The sequence below is a fragment of the Gallus gallus genome, chromosome 2 (genome assembly GCF_016699485.2).
Source record: "Gallus gallus isolate bGalGal1 chromosome 2, bGalGal1.mat.broiler.GRCg7b, whole genome shotgun sequence".
Taxonomy (NCBI): Eukaryota; Metazoa; Chordata; class Aves; order Galliformes; family Phasianidae; genus Gallus; species Gallus gallus.
In genome coordinates, this window is record NC_052533.1 from 135,876,865 (window position 1) to 135,889,725 (window position 12,861).

At 38.6% G+C, this 12,861-nt stretch overlaps 1 protein-coding gene across 10 annotated transcripts in view; it reads left to right on the top strand.

Annotated features, from left to right (window-relative positions):
- The window catches only part of COL14A1 (collagen type XIV alpha 1 chain), a 120,781-nt gene that overhangs the window by 85,808 nt on the left and 22,112 nt on the right, over positions 1-12,861 (top strand). For all 10 annotated transcript variants that reach the window (XM_040676790.2, XM_040676779.2, XM_040676821.2 and 7 more), the window contains 4 exons: positions 1,713-1,766; positions 2,166-2,261; positions 3,507-3,560; positions 4,732-4,785. In XM_040676790.2, coding sequence (XP_040532724.1) covers positions 1,713-1,766; positions 2,166-2,261; positions 3,507-3,560; positions 4,732-4,785 — 258 coding nt within the window. The remainder of the gene's footprint in view (positions 1-1,712; positions 1,767-2,165; positions 2,262-3,506; positions 3,561-4,731; positions 4,786-12,861) is intronic.

Sequence of the window (12,861 nt, forward strand, 5' to 3'; positions counted from 1 at the left end):
CAGACAGTTACATGGCATATGGCTCAGGAAAAGTGTATGAGGTTCGGGAAAAAGCAAAGCAAGAAAAACCAACTCACTGTTCTTTTCTGAGCCAACCAAGAGTCAGTCACATTGCTTTGTCTGGTCAGTACTGCTCTGGGCCATTAAAATATCATGTGACTTTTCTCAAAGCCAAGGATTTTTCTGTTTTAGGGATCAGAATTCTTCCATGCAGCCAGTTTTAGATATTATACCAAAAAGACTCATAATAAAAGGCTTCCATTTGATTGGGACTGTATCTCTGGAAATATTATTTAAGATCTTTTAGAAAGTGAAGCATTTTAGATAAGACGAAGTATTGTTTAGAGTTAAGATTATCTGGAAGTTTTCATTATGGGTTACATTTTTTTATGCCTTAATCTGCCAGAATTTGATCATGCTGTCTGAAATTCTGCATATAGAACTAAGATAGCACACAAACCTGATGCCTGCATTGTGTAAGGAGAGCTGCAGAACTCGAGAAAGTGAGGAAGGAGACACAAAACATTATTGGATCACTTGGTGAAGTTTAATTGTAATGAAAAGCTTTCAGCGCTTCATTGGTTTTAACTAACCAAAAAAGCTAAAGAGGTGAATTCATAACAGTCGATTAAGAATAGTTTCTGGGGGAAGTACTGGCTATAAGGAGGTTTTTTAAAATAACAGAAAAGACATAACAGGAAATCTTGGCTAGAATTAGAAGTCAAAGTAATGACAAATTTGATATTATTATACAATCTTATTAATGCTGGGATTTAACCACTAAAACTAGTTCATGGGAAAAATAAGGGAGGCTCTTGTGATGTTTTCAACTCATATCAATGCTTTTCTGGAATTTGTGCTTTTGCCATGCTAGGATTACTGGGTTCAAAACCAGACACATTGTGAATCTTAAAGCATATGTTTCAGTTACGGTGCCTAGTTGTACACAGTCCTTTTTGACTACAAAGAAGGGCAGTCTCTGTAATGCTTATATCCCAAGAGATAAAGGAATACACTCGAGTGAAGGAAGAGGGAAATTGACCTGAAAAAATGTGAAAAACAATCTTTATGCTGTCCTGGAGGATAAAGCACATCCAACATGTATATACAAAACACATTCATGGCAGCCATCCATAGGTATATGCAACTCCAGTGTCTCAGATGATACTAATAAGAACGGCAACATTTGGTTAATAAATGTTTAACAGATGTAGGCACCACTGAAGAAAGTAAGAAAGACAAAAATAGGTGAAAGATTATTTGCCTAAGTGTAACACTAAATTTGACCATTGTAAATTTAGTAGATACTGGAGTTGTCCTTGGTGAAAAATATTCCTTGGTAATTGAAAACTCAGCCTTTAACAATGTGGTGATCCTGAGGAGAGCGGACAGATGTGCAGGAGGTTTCAGCAACTGAAGGGGAACCCATAACCACATGCACTTCTATCCCTATTGTAGCTTTCAGTGTTATTTTGATACTTACTGTTTGTGCATTCTTGGCTCTGGAAATTAGTTACATCTGCGTTTAAATCTGTTTCCATGTATGATCACACTTAAGTATGTTCTCAGTTTAATTACTCCAGTGGAAGGATCTGGACAGGATATTCACTATGATTGAAGAACAGGAAAGAAACGTTCGGGCTTCTCTGGATTTCATTTCTATTTATTTGATAGTTTTGATTTTCAGAAAGTCCCGTGCTTGTACTTTACAGGGTGGTCCAGGTGTCAGAGGTGCCAAAGGTCATCGTGGAGATCCAGGTCCAAAGGTACTTTATACAACACTTTACGGTTGTCAGATGCACAGGCTCTCGGTTTATTTCTGCTGCATGTAAACTATGAAATGAATCCCAGATTCTCTACTGTTGCTGGGGAAAATGCATAGTGAAATGCCATTGGGGTTTCGTGCTTCTCTTTTCATAACAATCACTTGTCATGTGTATTTCTTGATAAAAAAAATAAAATTCAGAATACTGCTACAGCAGCATAATTTTTTTATATATATATTTATAAAGTAGCCGTGCCTTTTGCAAATTGAACACTAACTGTTCACTCAAATGTTAACTCATATTTCAGATGCTTCTGAGTCTATCAGTACTTAATTCTTCAAACAGAAGCTGCCCTTGTCCATATGATAGGAGTTTAACTTATGTCCTGTGCCACTCTAGGGACCAGATGGACCTCGAGGTGAAATTGGTGTTCCTGGACCTCAAGGACCTCCAGGACCACAAGGACCCAGTGGACTTTCTATTCAAGGCCTTCCAGTGAGACTTACCAAAACAATAGGGTTTTCTTCTGTGTTTTGGACAGCATATATCTTAGATGACAACAAAATATCTTTTGGTGTCCTGATCAGAATCTGCATTTCAGTATTTGAGGGGAAGTTGCATATTTGGGTTTAACGTACAGTGGAAAGTGTTTAATGCCAGCGTTCCAGTTTGAACTTGGATATGACTTCTGGTTAGCTGGAGGAATTTAATCAGTTTGGTGTGACTCAGGTATGAGGATCCAAGCCTTGAAACAAGAAAAAGAATCATGGTAGGGGAGTAACATGGCCCCGAACCAAAATGTTAATATTTAATCTTTCTTCTAATTGTGGTATTGCTCATTTCAGATCAGTTCTGACTTGAAAGGTATACCTAAGCAAGAATACCGTATTTGCTGCCAAAGCTGAGCAATAGTATTCACTGCACTTACAGAGTCTGTCATCGCAGGAGATGATTAGGCCTGGAATTTGCAAAGCTGTTGTGAAATAAGTATCAGAATTTCATCATAAACACACATTGGCAGAACAATGAATCGAGAGGACAAATTTGTTTTATATCCATCTCCTGTAGATAGGTACACACAAGTCCTAAAAAGCATCACATACATGTCTTTTTTTTCTGCTAGACTTGTTTCATAATTTTACTGTTATAACACCCTTTCTTTTTTCTACTGCACTACAGTAAAGATATAACAAAGTAATTTCTTGAAACTGCATATTCTTGATGCTGTCATCAGGGAATAATACAGAATACATTAATTATAAAATCAGTTATTTCACAGAGGAAATGTGTTATGACAGAATTTAATTAAAATTAGCTTATGATCTGGAAAAGTGTATCTTTGTCATACATGTATTCGATAGAAATCCATTGGTTTCATCATTAAAGGAAGTACTCCTGAGTACTGAAACGAAATAGATACCCATAAGGAAGGAACAAACAACTACATTTTTTGTGACATAATGGCTATACTTCTGTCTGCTTAATTCTGAAGTCTTTTAAAATGAATTTCATATAGTCTTTATTTTTTTATATTTGTGAATTCTTCATTTATATTTTTTTCAAATCGAGTTTAAAGGTTTGCTTTCAGCAGGAAAAGTAGCCTTGTTTTCTGTTTGTTTGTATGCTTATTGGTTGGTTTTTGTTTTTGTTTTTGTGTTTCCTAAAGATGCTGATAAGAACTATTATAAATAGAAAAATAACCATATATTTGAGTTACTATGGGTGCTTCTTAATCTGCAGGGGCCACCGGGTGAAAAGGGAGAGAAAGGAGATCTTGGTTTTCCTGGCCTGCAGGTATTCTCTGTTATTGTTTGAGCTGTCACTTACTAAGTTTGTGTTGAATTGACATCATGGTGAATTTAAGGCACATATGCAAAACTGCTAAGAAGTGTGTTGTCATGGCAAATTCGAATGGATATTTAGAAGCAGGAATCTAGGGTATGCTGGTATGCAGTGACCAAATTGTTCAGGGTCTGAAGAACTGGCTATTTTCTCAACCTTGTTAAACACTGAATATTGGGTCTGTAACAACTTAGAGACTATTGACTTTTGAATTTCTGCTTGTGTAGTGAATTTTTGATAACATCTGCTTATTTTCACTTAGAGCATAGTAAATTCCTTCTGGAATTATATAGGAGGACATATCAGGCAGTTAATTTCTTTTTTTTTTTAGGGTATCATTCACAAGATCAGCATATTAAAAACTGTAATTTTCAGTGAATCTTAACTTAATTCATGTCTGGTATTTAGAAAGGAGTTTCCAATTGATTGCTGCTTCCCAGGATCATTTGCTCTTTCTTTTTCAAACAGTTTTCTTCTCATTATATCCTTCTAGGATTTGTTGGTTGTTACCAGGGTCCCCCTTCTTGTTTATATATGTTAGAGATAGTAAACTTATGCAATCTTTCTTCATAATTCAGTTTTGTCAGTCTTCTGGACCACTACAGTAATGGCTGCTCTACTGCTTTCATGAGCCAGAGAATGAGATTTCTTTTGAACAGTGTGGAGCTGTGCTGGACATAATCATACTCAGGCCATTTCATATTGCTACACCGATTTCAAACAATATAGTACCAGGCTCTGTTTTAGAAAAGAGAAAGAAAAATAGCATTTATACTTTCAGGTTAAGATACTGATTCATGCAGTAGAGTCATACTGACACAACACTGTAATCATGCAGATTTCTTTACAGCTTAGCAGCATGGGAAGGCTGATGTGACTCAATTGTCAGTGTCCTTAACAGAGGATTGTACTGAGGGAGTGTGAATGAGTGTGCATTTGAACTGTGTTTAACCATCCCTCATTTCACAGAAATACCTTCATTACTAACTCTTCTATGGCCCCACCCATTATCAATTCCCTGGTTCCTCTCATTTGTGAAAAAGCATGCCATACAGCTAAATTTGAAAGTGATTTTGTTGCATTCTGTTGAGTTGATCATTGGTTCTCCCTTTATAATGCCTAGGGTGTCCCAGGAGCATCAGGTTCACCTGGAAGAGATGGAGCTCAAGGTCAAAGGGTAAGGTAAAATTAACTTGTGTTTGTTTTAAAAGATGCCATTCCATAATGGATATGTTTCCTAGCATGGCTGATTTATTGCAGCTTATGTCACTTAAGTTCTGTTGTTTCTGGAGACTTGTATCTCTGTGCCAGTCAGAAGAGACGGCAGAGACAGGGTGGAGTATCTTTCCATTTGCTAAATCAAGGTTGAGTAATACTAGGTGAGCAATGGGGGAACCATGCACCGTGTTTGCACTTAGTGCCTTTCATAGGAATAGATGTTGCTTGTGTCCAGCACTGCTAATTAGTTCATTTGCTTTATATGTTTGAAATTAGATGGTGGTTAAGTGTTACACAATAAGCATGCAATCAAGTGATCTAGATCATTACTGAATAATGAAGACAATTGGAAGAGCATCTTATATTGAATGTGAACATGTCTAGAAACTACTGATGTGAGGAAAATTTGAATATGAAAATTTGGTCAACCTTATTCTGCTTCTGGTAGAACAAATGAAAATACATTCTGTCTAGGAATAGGTAAAAAACAAATCTTCATATTCATGTGTATAGTTAAAACTATAAATTAAACCCTTCTGCTTGGGAAGACTTTCATTATTAGTTAGATCCTAGAAGGTAATAGTTGGCATAGAACAATGTTACTGTATACAGCGGAAGTTCACTGTTAAATATGACTTTTCAATTACCCTTGAACAAGATTTATGTATTTATGTTCCTTTTTTGGATATTGTAGCGTAACTCATTTCTGGTAGATCTGAACCTTTTTTGGATTTCTGGCATTTACCAGTGAACATGTTATAAAAATACATACGTCTCTCTATAATGATATGTGTACTTCAGCTCAATACTATAAATTTAAACGTGTGCTTAAATACTAAACTACTGTGAGTTTAAGCAAGTAATTTAAGTATGTAAATTATTCCACTGAAATTACTGTAGAATTTAGGCAATGAATGGATGTTTTTCCTCTAAAATAAAGAAATTAATTTTATTAAGATAAAGATTTGCACAGCATTATCTTCAGATGAATAACTTTCTAATCAGATGAATAGACTTATAATTTTAATTAACTTGTAATGAAATATGAAGATAAATGTATTCCTTTTCCTACTTTATCCTACTGTAATGCTTCCTTCTATATAGAAGCTCAATTTTTACATGATTTTAATCTCTTCTCTTTGGCTGTATTGTATCTTCTCCTCCTATGTTCTCTGAGCTTGATATCACCTATTCATCTCCATGTTAGTAAAGACTTGGAGCCTGACGGACGTTTGGATTTTTGCCACAGTGCTTGTCTAATCTTGGTCATAGCCAAGTTGAAGAGATTTTGTTCTAGAAATTGTTTATGTGTGTGTCATGTACCCTCTCTTTTTCATTCCTGATCAGTAGTTAAACTGAGCATTTTGCAATTCGGGGTGAAAAATACTCAGAGTTTTTACTTTATACTATAGATAACATCTTTTGCAGTAGAGTCAGTCAGCCCTATCTGTGTTAGCCAGCAGACTAATCTAGTTTTCCTACGTATGGAACTCAGTTGGTTGATACAGAGAAATTATGTTTCTGAGAAAAGCATGGGGTAAGACTAGTGCAGCAAAACATTTTTGATACAGTCTGGAAGGGGCGTGCAGTGCTGCTTCTGTAGAAGACCCCAGCATTGTCTGTAATAAGGAAGGGCAAGTAAATAAATAGCTAGTTGTTATAGATGAAGTAATCATGCTTGGCTCATGTGTTCATTTTCTTCTGGTGTTCATCAAAGTAGCTGGATAAATAGCTTAGATCTCACAGAAATAGGTCTGTTAACCTTTATTGTCTCTGTGTGACCTTATGCAATATTGTGCAGCAGTAATTATTTCTACGGCAACAAACAATGGTGTTTTATTAATTTTATGGTGCTGTAACTTATTTGATTACTGTGAAGTTATGACAACATAAAATTGCTTTTGATGAGTGAAGATCCAAGCCAGTGATATTATTAAAGTTTCTTTGAAGACCAAGCATTGGAGAAGGGAATAATTCTGAAAAGCATAACTGCAGCAACAGCAAAAGGGAACTGGAAAATTCCTAAGAAGTAAATTGCCTTTTTGTATAATGTTCCCTTCGTTGGGCTTCCTCCTGTTAGCCAAGATGCCAAACTATTTTGCAGCTATTATACTACTAGAACTGAGATTTTATACATTATTCTTAGCTTAGCCATCATTTTCTCATTAGTACTTTTTGTTCATTGAAATATTTTAATTATAGCATAGAACCAGTGCCACAAAGCACTTAAGCAGATGACTAAATCACATCTGTTTTAATGGGAGGTAAGCATGGGACTGATATTAATTGGGAGATTTCTGAAGGCTTTTTTTGAACTGGGGATAATGTGATAAGAGACTGAAGAAGTCCTGCAGTCAAGGATTTTTTTCTTCCAGTTACTTCACTTCTATGGTACTTTCTTTTTCCTTTTGAATTCTAACATTTATCATTTATGTTTTTATTGTTGAAATCAATTTAGAAAAGGTCTTTATTTTTTACTCTTCGTATTTTAATTTAGCAGTTAATCTAGAGAAGCAGTTTTCTTTGTTTCTGAACTGCTTTTTAATTCCTGTTTAATTTTGCTTTCCATGGATTTTAGTAACTAGTTAAAAAACTAGAGCATCTCTGCTGTCTGCTGTGTGAGTTCATACACAGATTATTTTTATAATGAAACACCCTCTCTACAAAAAAAAAAAAAAAAAAGGTGTGATGTTATAAAACATACTGTATGAAATTTGAATTAGAGGAATAAATGTGTTTTCTGATAATAAAACAAACATTCTGAATATCCCTGATAATATTTTTGAACCTGTCTGGTGACTGGTTTAGATGTACATTTCAGACTTCATAGTGTGAGCATTCTCCTGCCCTCTCATCAGCTTCAAGTTATAAAAGAGGTGATATTAAAGATTTTATAAAATACAAAAAGGTTTCTTTTTGTTTTTATTTTATGGCTGGTTTTGTGGTTTAGTGTGCTCTCTTACTGTCCTATATTTGTAGCTAGCAGTATACAGAGTTTTTTACTAAAGGGAACAGATTGTGTTTCTCCCAAGCATATCTTATTGAAAGATACAGCTTGAATAGCACGCTGGAGAATCCAAACTGACGTCATGTATCCTGGTGAATATGTAGGCTGTAATTAGACTCTCTTGTGCTTTTGTTCGTCTTTTTCAGCCAAGAGAAGAAAGTTTGGAAACAGAGTGAGACTGACCCTTGTTTACATGTGTAGGTAGAGAGGGGAAAAGTCTTCTCTTTCCCATATCTCCATGGCTACTGTCCAAGGTGAAGTCACAGTTGCAATCATTGTTATTTCTTGCAAAGTTCAGGCCACTCAAGAGGACAGATCTACACAGCTGCGACAAGGGAAGTCCAATCACACAGTTACAGAATGGTTGAGATGGGAAGGGATCTCTGGAGGCCAACTGGCCCAAACCCCCTCCTCAAGCTGGGCCAGTCCATGCAGATTGCCCAAGACCATGTCCAGGTAGCTTTTGAAAATCTCCAAGGAGGGAGACAGGGAGACTCCACAACTTCTCTGGGCAATCTGTGACAGTTTTACATCAACTGCAGAGTAAAAGAATTTTTTCCTGATGTTCAGAGAGAACCTCTTGTGTTCCAGTTTGTGCCCATTGCCTCTTCTCCTGTCACTGGGCACCACTGAAAAGAGCCTGTCTTCATTTTCTTTACACTTTCCTTTCAGGTATTTTTACGTGTTGATAACATTCCCTTTGATCTTCCTCTTCCCCAAATGGAACAGCATTTCCTCATGGGACAGATGTTCCACTTCTTTGATCATCTTCATAACCCTCTGCTAGACTCTTTCCAGTATGTCCATGTCTTCAGAACTGGACACAATGCTCCAGATGTGGCATCACCAGTCATGATTAGAGGGAAAGGGCCACCTCTCATGACCTGCTGGTGATACTTTATCTGATACAGCCAAGAATACCATTAGCCTTCTTAGCAGCAAGAGCACGCTGCTGACTCATGGCCAACTTTGTGTCTATGAGGGCACCCCAGAGCCTTTTATTTCAAGCTACTTTCCAGCTGGAGTCCCCCAGCATGTCCTGGTGCCTGGAGATGTTCCTCCCCAGAGACAAGACTCTGCATTTCTCCTTGCTGGGAAACAGTATGAAAGACTTTGCTGAAGTTTGCAAAGACAGTATTCACTGCTCTTCCCTCCATCAGGTTGGTGATTCCATTAACAGAAGCTTATGAGGATGGACAGGCGTGAGTTGCTGTTGGTGACTCCGTGCTGCATACTCCTGATGATTTTCTTCTCCTTCGTGTGTCTGGAAATGGTTGCCAGGTTAATATATTATCCTCAGTGGCTGTCATGTTCCTCCTGATGACGCCTGTTCTGAAAGCCAAGTTTGCATCTCCTGTGCTTTTAACATTGTCACTACTCACAGCTGCCTCATAGGCGTCCTCTGCTGGGCATCTCCTTGGTAAAGTAGTAGGTTTCTTCCTTACCAGGTTAATATGTTCTGGGGGAATCTCTGTTGGATGTCTACTGAAGGTGTGACCAGAGAGTTGAACTGTGAAGTTATTGATTTTCCTTGCTCAGCTGCTGCAGCTACTTTGGATTCCAAGTACACTGACCAGTGCTACTTTATCCTGCTTGCAGATATTTGTCTGTAGTGAGATAGATCTGATAGGGAAGATGATTCAACATCTGAAACATTTCTTCAGCTCCTAATGGTTTCTCTTCTGCGTTCTCTGAGAGCAGGAGGTTGAAGAAACTTGCTGTAAGACACAAAGCTTGTGTCTGAACAAGTAAATGAGATATTGCTGGAACATAGTTTTGAGCATGTCCAAAATGTTTTTTTGTGGTCTCATACTGCACATTCCTCTTGGTAGTGTTGGCTGACACCAATTACAACTCTTCCAGTGCAAAGTTCAGGGGACAGCATAGATCATAGACTATTTCCAGTCTGCAGTTTGTGTAAACACTGATTGAGTGAGATTTAGAGAATCATCAGATTAAGGTTGGAAGGGACCTTTCAGAATTCATTTCTTCAACCATGTGCTCAGCTCTGGTCCATGTTCAGTTTAATCTTGTAATACCTCCAAGGATGAAGACTTCACAACCTCTCTGTGCAACCTGTGTCTTATACAATCACCTTCAATGTAATACTTCTTTTCCTAACACCTAATTATAACTTCCCTCTTTCATAGAATCATAGAATCATAGAATCACTAAGGTTGGAAAAGACCCACAGGATCATCCAGTCCAACCATTCGCCCTTCACCAATGGTTCTCCCTAAACCATGTCCCTCAACACAACATCCAAACACTCTTTGAACACCACCAGGCTCGGTGACTCCACCACCTCTCTGGGCAGCTCATTTCCAGTGCCTGACCACCTTTTCAGAGAAGTAGTATTTCCTAACATCCACCCTGAATCTTCCCTGGTGCAGCTTGAAGCCATTCCCTCTAGTCCTATCACTAGTCACACGAGAGAAGAGGCCAACCCCCAGATCACTACAACCTTCCTTCACGTAGTTATAGAGAGCAATAAGGTCTCCCGTGAGCCTCCTCTTCTCCAGACTGAACAATCCCAGCTCCTTCAGCTGCTCCTCATAAGGCCTGTGCTCCAGATCCCTCACCAGCTTTGTTGTCCTCCTCTGGACACGCTCCAGGGCCTTGATGTCTTTCTTGCAGTGAGGGGCCCAAAACTGGACATAGCACTCAAGGTGCGGCCTTACCAGTGCTGAGTACAGGGGGATAATTACTTCCCTGTTCCTGCTGGCCACACTATTTCTGATACAAGCCGGGATGCCACTGGCCTTCTTGGCCACCTGGGCACACTGCTGGCTGATGTTCAGTCTAGCGTCAGTCAACACCCCCAGGTCCATTTCCTCTACACAGTCTTCCAGCCGCTCTGCCCCAAGCCTGTAGTGTTGCCTGGGGTTATTGTGGCCAAAGTGCAGGACCCAGCATTTGGTCTTGTTGAATCTCATCCCATTGGCTTCAGCCCAGCTATCCAGCCTATCCAGATCCCTCTGTAGGGCCTTACTACCCTTCTATCGCAACTTCGCAACTTCTATCTGCTGCCTTTTGTCCTATCACTGTGCACCTATGAGATTATTCTGGTCACATCTCTTTTTCTTTTGATTAGGTAATTTAATAAGATTGCCCCTTAGTGTTTTCTCCTCCAGGCTGAGCAAACCATTTTATTTCAGCCTCTCTTCATATGTCCTGTGCTCCAGGTCCTGACCAGTTGGTGACCCTGAACTGGGCTTGCTCCAGTATGTTAATCTTTAGGAAGACCAAAATCAAAACGCACCTGCTGCTGAACCTGCTGGCTATGCTCCTGTAGTCAGAATGTGGTTGGTCTTTGTTGCAGTGGCATGCTGATGACTCATGTTCAATCTGGTGTCCCCTAAGGACCCCAGATTATTTTCCACAAAGGTGCAGAAATGTTTCCAGGCATACCAGCCTGAGCTGTGCTGCATCTTTTGCTCTGAGGATCTCTTTAATTTAGAAGTGAAGGTATAGTCAGAGGGTAGCATAGACATAAAGAATTTTTCTCTTTGAAAGTTAACTGGAGTTACAACTTGAATAATTAACAAAAGATATTCAAGAAAGATGTTTTAAACTATGAAAAATTAATGCTGAATTAATTTCAGACTATCAGCTCATAGATGGCACTGATAGTTTCATAAGAAATAAAGGAAATTCCAAGTCAACTTATTCTTGTGTGTTGAGGCAGATCTAGTCAATTGTGATTAAAAAAAAATGTGGGTGTTCTGACCAAAGCTTCCAAAAAGCTACATTTCTGCTCTTTTCTGGGTTAGCTTTAATCAAAAATAGCTCATGTTGGTGCTTTTGGGATCTTTTGGGAGCTACACCTCAGATTAATATGCTGGTAGTGTTTACTAATATTAGTGGGGCCCCCAGTACAGGAAGGATGTAGAGCTGTTGGAGTGGATCCAGAGGAGGGCAATGAAGATGATCAGAAGAGCACTTCTCCTTTGAAGAAAGATTGAAGGAGTTGGGCTTGTTTAGCTTGGAGAAGAGAAGGTTCTGGGGAGACTTCACTGCAGCCTTCCAGTACTTGAAGGGCACTTATAAAAGCAAGAGGTAGACTGACTTTTCCCATGGTCTGATAATGACAGGACAAGGGTGAATGGCTTTAAACTAAAGGAGAGGAGATTTAGGTTAGATGGTAGGAAGAAATTTTTTACTCGGAGGATGATGAGGCACTGGAAAAGATTGCCCAGGAAGGTTGTGGATGCCCCATTTCTGGAGGCATTCAGGGCCAGTTTGGATGGGATCCTGGGCAGCCTGATCTAGTGGTGACAACTCTGCTCATGGCAATGGGGTTGGAACTAGGTGATCTTTCCAACCTAAGCCATTCTATGATGATGATGTCATGGCAACAGCAGTTTTTTTTTTTTTTAACAAGAGGAATTTTTAAATTTTTCCATCAGGAAAAAAAAAAAAAAAAGGCGAGGTAGTCATAGGTGTTCCAGTTTGCATTTGGTTTTTAGATACATTCAAAAGCAGTATGTGGAAGTCCTTCAAGCCTCAGTAGCTTTGTTGAGACTTTGCCATTGTTTATCCTACTTGAAAAACCACTTGTCTGCAAATACCCCAAACAAAGTTTGAGCTGCCAAAAGCTTAAGTGTTTGTAGCGAAGTCAGCAGCAGCCTCTGCTGTCATTTGTATTCTAGAAAACTATACTTCTAATAAAAAAGCAATTGTAGCTACACTGTTTCTCCGTTGCTCTTTTTCATACTATCACCATAGTGTGCTCCAATTTAAGATCACGATGCTAAACAATATTCATCTTGATTCTAAACTGCAGTCCATTTGAGGTCATACATCAAAATGCTCTTGATCGTGCACTAAGGAGATTCATTTGGTGGCTCTGTATGCAGCTGTTCCTATTGTGGCTTTGGCTGCATAAGATATGAAGTGTTGTTGTGCTGTGTAATTCCTTCAGGCATTCTGGAGATAGTGAAGCAAAGAAGAAATTTCAGTAAATAGCAGATTGAATTATATCATTAAGGCTTCAGTACCCTGAACATAGCTTGTGAATTCTCACAG